The sequence below is a fragment of the Lepidochelys kempii genome, chromosome 4 (genome assembly GCF_965140285.1).
Source record: "Lepidochelys kempii isolate rLepKem1 chromosome 4, rLepKem1.hap1, whole genome shotgun sequence".
In the NCBI taxonomy this organism is placed as follows: domain Eukaryota; kingdom Metazoa; phylum Chordata; order Testudines; family Cheloniidae; genus Lepidochelys; species Lepidochelys kempii.
Genome location: NC_136383.1, coordinates 68883507 through 68899229, shown reverse-complemented (window position 1 = coordinate 68899229; position 15723 = coordinate 68883507). Strand labels below are relative to the sequence as shown.

Here is a 15723-nt window from a genome sequence, read left to right as displayed (position 1 = left end):
GCGGCAAGAGGGTCCGGATCGGAGGGGCCCGGCTGGCGGCGGCGCAGCCGAGCCCAGCTCCCTGCAGGGCTCCCAAGAGGGGGCGGAGAAGGCCCTGCGGAGCCCCCAGGTGGTGTGACAGCCTCTCCCTCTGTGACAGCGGCCCCAGGGACCGTCACCCCCCCCCCCCCAGAGTCCGTGTCACCCCCTCCCCAGACAGGGTGCGGTGCGTCCCCCCCGAGTCCGTGTCACACCGCCCCCTTCCCCAGACCCTGGTGGAGTACTGTCTCTTAGGGACCGTGTGCCCCCCCCCTTTCCAGGTGTGAGTACAGTTTCATCCCACTAGGACCGTGTCACCTCCTTCCTAGACAGGGATACGGTGCCTCCCCCAGAGATGGTGTCATTTCCCTCCCATAGGGACACTATGTCCCCCACCAGCCCTGTCACACCCATATACCCTAGACAGTGATATGGTGCCACTCATGCACCCCCCCATACATGGATACAATATCACTCCTCCTGAAAGAAGGTATCACCTCCCCCCACAACTGTGATACATCGCCACAGCCCCACGCCCTCAGAGACAGGAGACGGTGTACCCCCCATCTGCAGGCAGCGATATATTGTTCCCCCAAGTGTGTCCTTCCTTCACAGAAAGCATGTCACCTGCCAAGAGTGTCTCTCCCCCCCCCCACCACCCGCACAGGGTATGTCACCTCTGCTCCCCACTGTGTGTCCTCCCCCATATATGGAACGGAAGTACACATGCACAAATATGTGCCAAATATATAGTGCTCGTGCCACATATATCTGTGTAATAAAATATGTTTTATCTCTGTAAATATCTCAGTAACTATAAGTTTAATAACAAAATCCAGAGAATAAGTTATTAATGTTGTATGTGCAGATGTATGTAATATATCCTACACCCATATGTCTTATGAAAAGTGAATGTTCTCCAGGCCTGAAATAAATTTTGAAAGTAATTTTTAACTCTGTTTCTGAGACAGATTGTGTGTGTCCGTTTTGTGTCTCTTTCTCCCTCTAGCCTCACAGTGAACTCTAGAGAAGCCCCATGTACATAATAAAAATCTATATTATGTGTCTAGTAGTGTTACACCAAACAGCTGTGTTTCTTAGCATCAGGTACTGGAAGCTTTCTGTGGCCAGCTAGCCACTCAAAACGTCTGCGGGGAAGGGAGGGAGAGAGAGAGAGAGTGTGTATATGTATGTAGTGGTGAAGGATTATGAGTGAAATAAGTGCTTTTCTTGTTGAGTGTCCTTGATGTGACTTCCCAGCAGCTTCCTGTTACTGGCTACATTGCACTCATGTTCTACTACCAGTATTCCAGCACTCAATACACTATAAAATGATTTTGGTAATAGTTTTGTGGTACTACTTAAATATAATACCAGCACTGCAATCTATCATTTTGTCAACTTCTTCAGTAAACTTAAAAGCTTGTGAATTAGTGTGTCTGTTTTCAAAACGGATGTGTTAAAACAAACAAACAAAAACACCTTCGTCTTTTTCTTCTCAAAAACTTGACAAATTAGATTTTTTTTTAGCTCATTCTGGACTTACATCTGACCCTGCTAGTGACTCTCTCTGATAGTGGACCCTTTAGTCCTATAGAACAGCTTGCAAATTCAGGGTCTTATTTTTATTCTCTCTTGTTTGTTTTAATTATGGAAAGGACAGGCCTGTCTAATATGAAACAAATTGTAAGAAATATCAATTTGTCTATTAATTGTGTTTTCCACAGTCATTTATTGATCTATCCTACAAGGACAAACTTATTAAACTCTAAAATGGTTTAAGAATATTGAAGATAGTTAGCAGTTAAAAGCAGACAGAACTGCAGTTTAAAATCTTAATTGTTACTCTTGATCAGCATGTTTGAGCTAAGTAGCTCGCTAATGCAGATAAGATTGCCATTAGGACGACCAGTGATAATTCTCTGTTGTTATTGCCTTTCATAAATTGTTCATATTTACAGAAAACCTTTAGCTATATGTTTTAAATTGTTATTAAACATTTATCTACAAAATGAGTATCTGTAGTGATTTGTCTTAAATTAGACTGGAGATCTTTTAATTTTTGATGTTGCTTAGTGAAGGAATCTTGTCAGAGGAAATACTTATGTGGACTCATTTTTAAAAAGCTAATTGTTTTTTGCAGATTATTAATGGTTTGTTCTTTTTCTTTGTTTTCTAAACAATTTCAGAGCAAAGTCTGAAGAGGCATGGATGTAACATGAGTCCCTTTACGTACTCAGAATAGATATGAATTTTGCGAAAGTTTATTTTTTGGTAAATTAAATAAAAATGGATGAATCGGCTTTGTTGGATCTGTTGGAGTGTCCTGTTTGCTTAGAACGTCTTGATGCTTCTGCAAAAGTCTTGCCTTGCCAACATACATTTTGCAAACGTTGTTTGCTGGGCATTGTGAGTTCTCGAAATGAGCTTCGTTGCCCAGAATGTAGGACTTTAGTTGATTGCAGTGTTGATGAACTTCCCAGCAATATTCTACTGGTTAGACTACTGGATGGCATCAAGCAAAGGCCCTGGAAACCTGGGACTGGTGGTGGGACTAGTTGCACAAATGCATTAAGAGCCCAGAGCAGCACTGTCGCTAGCTGTGGTTCAAAAGACCCACAGAGCTCACAAGGTGGACAGCAGCAAAGAGTACAAGCACGGAGTCCCCCTGTTAGGGTAAGTATCCACTATAAATGATAAGCCATACCTACAGGTAGCAGTTTGTTTTGTTGTTATTGCAATTACATCTCTTTCTAGACTGTTTCAGAACATTTGAATAATAACATTTGTTGCTTCAGGGGTTAAAGAAGGGCAATCAAAAGTGTCATTTGCAAAAGCAAAATAGTATCTGTTCATTCCCAGTTACGATTTAAACCAATTTTTCTGTATAACAAAAGCTTTGAGCTACTGTTGCTAGAACATTTCCAGGGAAAATGTCAATATTTATCACTTTCTTATATTATATACCCTTGGCTGTATTTGTATTGGTAGTTACTGACTGCTGGGGGAAATGTTTGTAACCAAAAGGTAGGATGCATTTTTCTGTTTAAAACTTTTAATTGTTGAATTTAAAATAGTTCGGGGGAAGAAAACCAGCACAGGACCTTAATGTTCCCATTGACACTAAAGAGGAAGCTAAATACCTTGAACAAGACAGTTGGTATGAATTGATTGGTTGTATAATGAACAATTATTCAGTCTTGCTAAGAATATTTTTTAAATTGTTTGCCACTTGTTAACTCTAACACTAGAAATTGATTTTATTCTAGGTTGTTCTATGTTCTATTGATTTTTCTGTAAGAACAAGTATTGCAATCAGATTTCCATAAATTTCCCATAATGGTTGTTAAGCACTTTCGGGGAAATTCTTGCCTCATTGAAGTCAATGGGGATTTTGCCATTGACTTTAGTGGAGCTAGAATTTCACCTCTATTTAAGATCCCTAGAATTGGTGGTGTTTGATAATTTCTCTCTACTTTTTCACTTTTTGTTTTTAAAAGGGCACATTTTATAACCATCTTTCATAAATTGTTCCATCACATAATGGGTTGGCTAATTCCTTTTGATTTTTTTCTTTCATTTTTTTACTTTTGATTAGTAGCATAAGGATCATATATATTCATGCAAGTTTTCTGTTTAGTTTTCAATAAAGTAGATAGATTAGCTAAAGTTCAGTTATTAGGAAGTGTTGTATTACCAATGAATACATGGAAAATTCTCTTGATTATTGTATTTAATATCTGTGTATGATGTTGATATTTGAACTCGTTTTGTATGTATGAAACCCAGGCACTGAGAATTGAGCTTATTGGCTCGTACCTCTGCTTCTGTTTCTTCTTGGGATTCATTCAACTTGTAGAATCTTTCATGCCTTGTACTCAAAACTTCAGTAGCTTGATTTATTATGATTTCTTCTAGAATCAGAAATTGAGATCATTTTCTGAGCTGACTTGACCCATCTTTGTTTTATCTGATGACAGACCAGATTAGCTTCTTTTAAAAGGTTTTGCTGCACATTTAATGAAACTTATACATGTAGAGCTTCTGGGTATGAATTAAAATTGGCTTAATGATTTAAGTGCTTTACCTGTTTGAAGAATGCATTGTATTTTGAGAAATGGCCTGATGAAGTTGAAGAAAGGGATGTAAGTATTAGTTTTAGAGGGCTATTTTTTACCTCAAGTAAATCATCTATATATTTAGGGTTTTTTGAGGTTAAGGAATCAATGACTTGCACTGAATAACTTAAATAATTACTGCTTTCCTGAATTACTTATATTTCTCAGATGCCACTTAGGTACCTCACGTACGTCAAACTGTGTTGAGAATATAAAATGTATGGATTCTTCCACCAGGTTTTATATTTTGGCCTTTATATTCTAATATTCACTTTACGATTTTCTTTAGAAATTTAAAAAAGTAATTTGTCATGCTATTTTCTGTAAATTGTCTCATGACTTGGATGGAGTATGTCAGTAATAAGTGTAGATATTGATAGGGTAAAGAATCCAAAAGGGTACAACAATTTTTGTGTTTAAAAACTGAACTTTGTGGAGAAACAATAGCAGTTACAAAAAGGCCCTCAATCTCTCCCAGAACCCCAAAGCAATTTCACATTAACAGCAGCAGCTACCAAAAATATTCAATTGCAAAAATACAAAATACCAGTAATAATTTCAGTACGTCTTACCCTTTAGACCTTTCTAAACACATACTTTATAAAAATTATTACCTTTTTAAAAATGTAAGAGATTTATATTTCATCAATATGCTGTGAACTTATTCAAGTGCTCTCCGTAACTTCTCAGGTTTATGGGAATTCCCTTTTGAATTCTTCTCTAGGTTTAAATGTACTACAGTATCCTGAAAAAAGAAAAGGAGTTCTTGTGGCACCTTAGAGACTAACAAATTTATTTGAGCATAAGCTTTTGTGAGCTACAGTTCACTTCATCGGATGCATCCGATGAAGTGAGCTGTAGCTCACAAAAGCTTATACTCAAATAAATTTGTTAGTCTCTAAGCTGTCACAAATACTTCTTTTCTTTTTGCGAATACAGACTAACACGGCTGCTACTCTGAAACCTACAGTATCCTGATGTGCAACATTTGTGTTTCCATGTTGTGCAGAGCAGAAACTGATAACATAGGGAATGTTGCATCAGTTTATTAGTTATGTGATACCTTGTGCCACTAGAATTGTGGCCATGTGCTTCCCTCATGTAGTTAACTGACATTGAATGAACATTAACAGCAGACTTGAACATTTACAATATGCTGTACACATCTTTTTCCAGGAAGCTAAGGTTGCCTGCTTGACATAATATAGACATTTCTGTTTTATCTTTGGCGTGGGGGTGGGGAAGGGTGACCCACAACCATTCACCCATTCTGGCCTGTTGAGACTCTTTGGTGGAGGGGAGAAACATGAAAATCAGGTGGTTGTTTTGTGAAGGGAGCAGCTATCTAACTTCTTTATCAAAAGAATGAACAAAAGTAGAGTGAGAAAGCTCAGAAAATCTATCAACAAAAATAGGAAATGGTAATTTATGTTGCTTCAGTGTTAAGCTGAATGCAACAGTTGTGTTAAGAACTGTAGAATAGGGGTGGCTGCGCTACAAATGTATCAGAAGGCTTCTTTACTGGAATTGGGTGTAGAAGAGACTTTCAAGATGAGTGGCAGAATCAGTAGATTTGTTGAGCTATTAAATTTTTCTAAAGGGGAACTAATAAACAAATGTTGCTCTTAAATTAAATGAAGTGAATGTAGGTGAGGGTCAAATATTCTGCTTGCACCTGAAGGAAATATTAAACCAATACATGCCCTTTTCGGAAGATGTTTTATTTTTCAGAAAAGGTTAATACATCATGCACTGTTGCATTAATTCCTGAACTGTGTCAGTAGCTGTGGAATTGCTAGCCCTTTTATTACACAGTGCTGTGTACTGCGTTCTTTCTGTGTGTATGGACACATTGTGCAATATGCAAAAAAAATGTACTGAGCTTCTACAAGATTCAGGATATGAACATAATTTTGAGAACAGGTGTAGATTGTTAAGTCTATCAGCAGTTGAAGTTAGTTTTCATTTACAAGAATCTGAAACTGGCTTTTATAGCAGCAGTTGGGAAGGACTGGAGGTGTTTCAGGGAATATAAACCCTTTAAAAACATTTTTTCACTTTGTATAATTTTAAAATTCTTCCTTGAATTTTTGTATGCATAATACATATGTATACACACTCCTTTTTCTTCATTTTCCAAGGTATTTCTATTTCTGCCATTTTCCTGGTAGAGACTATAGCCTTAGCTAAAGTTTGTTGTTGTTTTTCCGCTATATCATATCACATGCCTGTGAGTAACATTTACCCTGTAGCCAACATAAAAGGTAGTGTTTATTTGAAAATGGATGGGCATGTGCATGGCAGTCTGGAAACACTGGTCTTTGTATTCTCCGTATTGTGGGACACAGAACATTCTGAAAACTAGTAGGAAATGAAAATGTTGCTGCTGTTTGGAGATCTGGTAGTGATCTCCTATATTTAGTTGCCTGTAGTGTTCTGTTCTTAGGGATTTTTTTTTTTTACATGTCTGACGTCACAGTTATTTGCAGCAGCTCTTTGAATTTCACCAGCAGTAAAGCTCTTAGATGCAGAAGTACCTGTGTTTGTCCCATTCAGTTTCATTCAGATTTAGCTGAGCTATAAAGTATTAAACCCTATCATTTCCATTCTCTTGTGTTCTTCAGGAAAATTTTGGTAGCAAGCTAAAATAATAATGAACACAAACATTCTGAAGAGCTGGGCCCAGACCGTTGTCAAAGCAGCAGCAGCACATGCTACACTGAGAATGCCTTGGAGCTGCAAGGGAGGGAGGAGAGTGCGGAAAGGATCTCCTTCCCAACCACACTCTCTGGGAATGGCACGCTACCCCGCATCCCCATTTCACCCTCTGGGGGCATCACATAGTGAGGGAGCCCTTCACTTTCTGGGAGGTCGGGAGGAAAGTCTCAGGGTGGGTGGACGAGTCTGGGCTTCCCTGACAGCTAGTTGCAAGCAGTATATGACACCATCAAACCAAACACCCCTCCTTCCTGGATAACAGCTTCCTTATTCCGCCAGCTAATATAATTAGTCCTGTGCAGGGTGGATTTGATTTAAGTCAAATTGATTTAAATCACTAGTCAGGAAGACTTGATTTAATCATTAATTTCTACATAAAAGTGCATTCTTGGTGGTTGTTATGACCTTAATACATATTCTTCACAACTCAGAGATAGATGTAGGTTTCATTTTTAGAAGGTAGAGACTAGACATTTTTAAAGTAATTTATTTTGAAAACTTTTCAGATTAGTTTTACAGCTATATCAGAGAATGAATGATTGTTTGGTTATTTCATTTACCAAAGGTAATTGAAGTGGATATTTATGATGTCATTGGGAGGTGAACAATCTCCAATTCAACAGGTTAATCATTAATATTTGGAGGATTTTCTTTCCATGCTGTATTAGGAGGAGAACATCACCAAACAAACATTTAAATTTAAATTAAAACAACAACGTTGTGTATTCTGGATTTTTTCTTCAACAGCAAACACAATATTTTAATAAAATGAGCATATGAATTTTTGAATTTAGGTAAACATTCAAGTTTTTTAGAATCAGGTTTGTTTTTGTTAAAATTGTTTTTAACTAAAATAGTTAAATGAAATATTAAAAAACAAAAACAAAATTAAATCGACTGTGTCAGCCAGGTCAACATGAGAAACTTAAAAATATTGGCTTCTGCAGCCTACTTAGTTATTTTGATCTTCATTTTTCTGTTTGTTCATAATCTGGAAAAGAAAAACAATCTTCCCTGCTTTTTCAGGTCCCAAACGATTTCTCAATTTGGAATGAATTAGTCCAAAGGAAAAAAATATTCTTTCTACACTGGCAGAAGAAGCTACTGCTGTTAAAAGTGAGATTATCACTTCAACTGTCTCTAAATCCAAGTGCTTAAGTGACTTCTACCAGTTCACTGGTGTGACGTTCTTAAAGCATCACCAGCAAACATATATTTCTTGAATGGTGCTTATTCCCAAACTGAGTCTCTCTTACGGCCTGCTGCCATTATAGGTTTTCCATTCCAGTGAGAGAATGGTATGGTAGATCTCAAATCAATGAAGGCTACACTCAGAAAGACCTCAAGATTTCTGGAATATGCAGCTCAAACAGTTTCACTTTGTTTCTACTGTGTGTCCCTCTCCTCTCACATTTATCCCAGACTACTTCTCCTTGTCCAGATCTATTCAGCCCCCAGCAATCTTCTATTCATTGAACTTTTTGAAACTTTGCACTTTTAGAGAGAGGTAAGGGATTGACTCTGTGTACACAAATTTGTAAAAGGACAATAGGGTTGAGGTCTGTTATTTCTCACCTCTGTATATTATTTATTTAATTATTTAATAACATGCTTAGCAAAAATGTTATCTCTGGAGACACAAATCCACAGTCTGAGAACTGCAAAACTAAGCATCTCTGATGGTATCTTCTATACTGAGCACTGAGTCCCACTGGGTAGGTAGAAAGATAAACCTAAATAATCTATACAGAAGCCCCTGGAACCTCATAAGATTGGGTCTGTAGTCCATGAACTATTGGAACTCATTTACAAAACTTTTCTTAAACATTACATGAATATATTGTCTCATACTGTAGAATTAGAATTTATAATCCCTATTGCATGATGAGATATCTGAGCTATAATGTATCTTAATTAAAACTATCTTTAGATTGGTTTTTTCCTCAAAAGGCATTTTTTCAAGCAAAAGAAAATCTGATTTTTTTTTAATATTTTTTTTTTAAAATCATTGATTTTTATCCACCCTGGTCCTGTGGTAGATGTCTATTCTGAATTCCCAGGCGTCAAACTCTGATAATGAAACAAGTTTGCAGGGAGGAGGGGAGATTGCATTGTACATAATTGTGGCAAATTGCTGGCACTACTATGATAGGTCTCGCGCTCTCTCTTCTTGGGGGGGTTCAGGGCACCGTTTCTTGCCCCTGAACTGGGGTATTAACTGCCCCACTAGTGTCCTAGAGGAGGGGAGTGGAGAGGAAGGGACCCAGGCCCACCCTCTACTCCAAGTCCCAGCCCAGGGGCCCTAGGGATAGCGGTAAATCACTTGAACTAGTGGTTCCTTTCCCGGGCTACTTCCCTCTCCTCCCTCTCCTGTGGGGCTTCCTGCTCTCCCTCTACACAAACCAGGTGTCCCTTTACCTAAGGTCTTGGTCTTCTTAGCTGACCGCAGCACTTCTCCAAACTCTCCTCTGCTTCCCTCCAAACTGCTCTCTGCTCCAACACCAATCCACTCTGCTTCAACTCCTCCTCTTGTCTGATCGAAGCAGGGGTTTTTTATCAGTTGACTGGCTTCCAGTGCTTTAATTAATTAAACTATAGCAAACTTTCTTCCCTCTACAGGGAATAAGGCTCCCTTCTAACACTCTCCTGCTGCCCTCTGGCCATGCTGTATCACAATAATATAATTTGTTTTTGCCTTTTTCTTTTAAACAGAATGTCCTAGGAAATCACATTAAAAGAATGTTATTTAGGTGGCAAAGTGCTTGAAATTTAGGAAATGCCAGATTTTTGGTCGTTCATGCAACATTAATCCCCTTGCCCCTCCTCCCCCCCCCCCCCAGCACACATGCATTATGATAATCTTCAATTGCAAGATCATATACAATTTTTCCACAGGACACTTGCCTCATTCAGTACAGATTTTGGTCCCACAAGGGGACAGAGTTTAGGTTACACAGGCAACCATAAATTTGGTATTTCCTAACTTTTGAGTGTGTGAGTTTTCAGCCTAAATAATTGGGGTGTTTAAAGTGTGTGTGTGTTAGAGTGTGTGGGGTGTGTGATGGGGTTAGGGACAAAGTTGCAGTGTGTCCCAACTTACAGTTTAAAGGAGGCTTAGACAGATGCACATAAACATTCAGAAATGAAAAATACACAACATTTGACAAGATTATGTTGACCAATGTATGCTTACTTTTCTTTCTCACATGGTCTTACAAAGAGTAAAACCAGTATATTTCTCTTAAGGTTGCTTGTTAGGTATTTATGAATTCTGAAATTGAGCGAGGTAACATTTTAACTGTTTCTATGTAGCAATTCTTTGTCATGTTTTATTTGATTATACTTTAGTGACAATGGTATCTGTAGCAGGCAAATGAACTGTCTCTTGTGTTGTCACTGTGTGTTTTCTAAATAACTAAGCAAAGGAGGAAATGCTCTTTAAACTATGCCAGTGGACTGGCATTCAGAACTTCTAGATTAAATTCCTTGGTCTGCCACATACTTCCTTTATAACCTTGCACTCAGGTTTCTTTGTGTCTCTTTTTCTCATTTGTAAATAGGAATGATAATGGTTCTATTGTCTGACTCATTGTTTAGCTTGGTCTGCTATGTGGGGCAGGGATTGTGTCTTACTTTCCAGATTGGGGCCACCAGGCACTAGGTTAGTAAACACAGTTCACACTTTCAGTGTTCAGATTAAATTTCAGTGTAATTTACAGATTGCTTCAGAAAGATGTTCACAGTACATTTTCAGTGCCAAGGATTGTCCTGTGGCTTGTGTTAAATCATTGGAGGGATTTCACATTGGTTTTGGACAATTAATATTAAATTAGATAAATAGCTCAGCAAGGGAGAGGCAGACATTTTTTTTTTTAATCTTTAAAAGCTACTATATTTTTTGGCTTGAGAAATTTGTGTGTGACTGCAATACCTAGTGTGATAGATTTTTTTTTTTTGGTAAATGAATAAAGAAAAAATATATATTATGAATGCTACTGCTAATACAGAAAGGTTTTATTCATATATTTTGACTCTTGATAGCAAACTTTAACTGCCTGCTAGTCTTAATTAGTACTTTCTTGTTCAAACAGAATAATTAGTGTTACTCAATCATTTAGAAGACAGTTAAGTTTTGAAGTAATTTTTTAGCATAACTTCACAATGTGGGTTATTTTGTTTGAAAATAACATGCTATGTACGTGATATTCAAAAACATTACATCTCCTTTGTTGTTGATAAATTGTTTTTCTGGATATCATTGGAAAGACTGTTGCCTGAACAAGCATATCTCACTGACTGTCTTATTCATTGTCTTAGTATTTCTCTATCTCTCAAGACTCTATCAAGAGCTTCTGTGAAACAGGAAATAGACATGACATGAAATAGTATTTTTGGTAAAAGCAGGTGCAATAAATTGGCAAGTGTGGTTACTGCTCTGTTCAAAAAGTTTTGATTATTCAGAAAAAGTGTCACTATCAAAAAGATTTAAAAGTTATACTTTAAACATATCCATGAAAGAGACATTTGTAAAAAATAAACTGTTTTTTTGCTTATTACCATAGAATTAAAATACCTGGATTGACAAGAGACTGGTAAAATACCAGTTAGTCATGTAATTGAGTGAGTTATTTTATGTGTGGTGTGTAGCTTTTGTTTGGTACCCCTTATTTCTAAATGTGTATAGCTGTAGGAGCAGTGGCAGAAGCAGCCAAAGCAGGGACTGCTGCATTGGGGATGAGGGAGAAAAACGGAGCCAACCCAATGCCATCTATGCCACCACACCCAGAGTTGTGCAAGAGAGACCCCCAACTCCAACAAACACACTCTGAGTCCTGGGTGGTCCCTCAACCCTTACCCCCATGTGGCCTTGGGAAAAAAACTGCAGAGAGGAACTATCCAGAAACTCCACCTCTTTAAGAGAAGCTGCAGAAGCAGCCAAAGCAGAGAACTTCAGACATTCAGAAAACTTTCTACAGTTTTGACTGAACTTTCTCTGCCCTGTGCTGATTGGCTGTTTGTATTAACTCTTTATTGTATTCACTTTAGTTTTATTCTTAACTTGCCCCCCTTACACTTTTCTTCCCTGCCCTGTCCCCTTCATCCCCTTCCTTTCAGTGTCCCCTCTCTCTTCACTTTTCATTTAGTTTTATCCCCTCCTAACTAAACCGACCAAAATAAATAGATTTAAAAAATCATAGAAATAACATGAAGGTTGCTGCCATCATGTTGTTCATTCTGTTATATGTTCTTTTTTTCTACCTTGTGTTTCCAGTCTATTCAGACTGTAAGCTCTTTGGAAAGTTACTGTTTGCTCATCTGTGTTTGTACAGATCCTAATACAATGGGGACCCATTTTTGTTTGGTCCTTATGCACTAGTACAGTAAACATTATTAATATTAATAAAATAAGCAGAATATGTTTTTGTTTCTTGGAGTTTCAGTAGATGGATATGGGAGCCTCCCAGTAAAATTTATAGGGTGGTGTCAACTGTTGTATGATGAAAAGCACTGTATAGAGTTAACGTTATTTAATATTTTTGTCTGTATTGCATATTTTGTTTCTTCATCCTGTTCAAAGCCATTTTTTTTTATGCCTGACTTACTCTTCATGGGGAAACCTATCCTGTGTGACAAGATGTGAATGTCTCAAAATAGTTATTGGTTAACTTTTCTTAGGAGGTTTCTAGGAGCTTTGGAATTATCCAGTCCAATTATCAGAATATACTAAGCTCTAGAGGGTGAACATCTGATTATTGTAGAGTGTGAAAAATACAATGGCCACTCACCCATCTACCTCAAGCAACTTGTGACTGCAGCACACATAGTTTTCTATTATCAGAAGTTAAATTATTGTGGAAATGTATGTTCATACTTTTAGCAGTACTAAAGAAAACCGATTCTTGTTTAAGTCACAGGTTCTTAGCTTTAGATCAACTGTTTATATCTGCAAAAAACAGACATTTGTGTAGTCTGAAAATTGCAACAGAATACATTTTGCAAGTGCTTCCAAAATGGCCATAAGACTTCTTTCACATGATACATTGCTAATGTTTGAAAGGGTGCTCTGACTATATCTAATCAGCTGAAAAGTTGAATATGACTTTAAAATATGAAAATGGGTTTATTTTGATATGAGCTCTTACTTGGTGTGTGTTTGTCTGCCCTTTGCACCTTATAAATGTGCGTGATTCTTTAGACTCTAAAGTTTAGAGAGTTCATACAACATACCACATTCATTACTCATGTAGATATGCGAAGTGCAGTTTTATAATCTCCAATACAGAAATTTTTGTTATGCATAAATACATTTTGATAAAAGATCATAATTTGAAGAATATGTAGAACTAAATAGGTGTGCCTTTCTCTCTTTGAAGTCACCTACATTTTTAATCTGCTGCTAAAAAGAAAAACAAACCAAGCCTAAAACAGTAAAAATTTCCACTGGACTGCATATACCTGAAGCATTCAAGAGCAATGGAGCAGTTTTCTGTACAGATGGTGTTCTTTTGTAAGATAAACCACCTTTGTTCCATGTCACTGACTCATTTCTTACAGGTGAGGTCACTTTGCTCTGGGTATGTTGTTCCTTTTTATAAAAGGGAAATAGATGCTGCACCCTTCACATTCCATTTCTCACAGTCCCCAAAAGAAGTTTAAAATGTGCATTAAAAGCTTTTTCAATAATTAAAGGCATTTTTTTGCAGATTCTGTGAACCATAAATTCACAGAAATTCTCTGTTTCGGGCAAAAAAAACCCTATTCAATACTACAAGACTTCCAAATTGTTTAAATAAAGGAAAGGAGACTGGTCTTCTTGTTTGAGCATAGATGTAAGAAATAAATATTGAATAATTTGAAACAACAGCTCCCAGTTATTCCTCACCAATATACTAACTTGATTGTTTAAGTACGCACATTATAAGATACATTGTCCTATTTATATCTGGTGTAGAAAAACTGAAAAGTTGACAGTTTTAGATTTTTTTTTAATCAAGGAAGTCTAAGGATAAAAGTGTGAGGGGGTAGCCGTGTTAGTCTGTATCCACAAAAACAACAAGGAGTCCAGTGGCACCTTAAAGACTAACAGATTTATTTGAGCATAAGCTTTCATGGGTAAAACCTCACTTCTTCAGTTGCATGGAGTGAAAGATACAGCTGAAGGATAAAAGGTATTCAGAGAATATCAGATGAGTATCTAACTTGGCATAAGTAGGTCATATCTGTTCTAGAAGCTTATTTTAAATAAACACAGTTAGGATATGGTAATTTGGTTTTGAAGTAGATGTAGCTTGATCTTTGAATTTACGAATAATAAAATAAAATCAATTTCATCTGGTGGGCACCTCTCTCTCTCTCTTTCAACATTTAAATAAAAACTTCATACTATTGCATGCCCTTCTTTTTCTTTTCTTTCCACTTACAAACAATCGGGTGATAGGTCTTTAGAGGAATCTGTGAATCCCTATCCATACTAGCACAGTTAAGCCATTTAAAAAAACCCTTTTTAACTTAAAGCAAGTTTTAAATGCATAACCTTATTAAGTTAACAAGCCTTTAGCCATGCTACAATGTTGTGCTATAGGAAAAAATGTTCACTCTGTAGACTGCCTTCTGGAAGTCCTTATGGTGATATTTTTCTTAAAATTTATCATTTTAACAGTGATAGCAATGGTGGAAGTTGTGGGATAGACAAGGTATCAGTGGTTTTGTATCACTGTAGTGTTTAATCCTCTTCAGAGGAAGTCTAGATGACACAATGGGTACAAATGCTGGCAGTCACTAGTACCTTTTCCACACTACAGCTCCCACCAGAGCTACTTCTCATGGTGCTGGAATAGGGGAAAATGTTAATGAAAAGGTTAGTGTAGATGAGGGGTTAAGGTTAGTACCTGACCATTAACTCAGCATGTTGTTAAGGATTATTGTGCTACAGAAAGATGAAAGACCTGAAACCGAGGATCTGTAGCCTAATCTGTAGTTTTAAGGTTAACTTTTATTTAGTATGCAGTGATCTGAGAATGTTCAGCCCCAGATCGGCTACAATATAAGGTTGTCATTAAAATGTGGACCTTGAGTAGCACACAAGAAACAATTCAGTGCTTTTATTAGCAGTTTCATTTACAAGACTAATAAGTTAACTTTAACTATAATTTAGCATTTTGTTAACAAGACAAACACAACCATGCACACTGCAATATAGCAAATCAGAGAGAGAGAGAGAGAGAGAATATAGAATGTCCGGTACTTGGATTACTCAGATCATCCCTTGGGGAAACTCCGAAGTAGGAGGTTGATGAAGTCTCAAATGTTAGTAGGTGATCATCATTGTGGTGTGTCTCACTGCACACAGGCTGGGTAACATCTTTTATAATGTGTTACACTGATGCCCCCTGTATCTTATACATATTAATGAGGCTTTCAGACCCTTTCTCCTTATCTGAACTTCCACACTCTGCTTTTGTTGAGCTCCCCCAATGTCTGTAGGTTAATTAAGTATTTACATCCAATTTATTAGCATTTACATCAAATAATTGCCCTGGTATTTGTGTGGTTAATATCTATAATTTTGGTTATACTTATTCCCTAAATTTATCCTAAAATATCAGTAATCTTTATTTGTGGTTTCACCCTTCATACCAATCAACTTTCCTATGAATGGGATTAATCTTGTGACTTGCTGTCACTCACCTGTTCTTTATATCAAGCTACTCATGTCAAACTAGGACTTAGTTAAGCTAAGCAACCTATCATACTTGCTTTTGGCCTGCTATTTGTCACTTACATCACTTTTCTTACTCTAATCTAATCTAATTATCCCTTTAGTGATCGTAATTGGTCAGATCTGTAGCCTTGCATATATATACATGTA

The 15723-nt window shown here is 37.2% G+C and overlaps 1 protein-coding gene across 2 annotated transcripts in view; it reads left to right on the top strand.

The window, feature by feature from the left end:
- Positions 1-15723, top strand: part of SH3RF1 (SH3 domain containing ring finger 1) — a 160878-nt gene that overhangs the window by 453 nt on the left and 144702 nt on the right. For both annotated transcript variants that reach the window (XM_073341607.2, XM_073341608.2), the window contains exon 2: positions 2208-2694. In XM_073341607.2, coding sequence (XP_073197708.1) covers positions 2308-2694 — 387 coding nt within the window. In that variant the 5' untranslated portion in view covers positions 2208-2307. The remainder of the gene's footprint in view (positions 1-2207; positions 2695-15723) is intronic.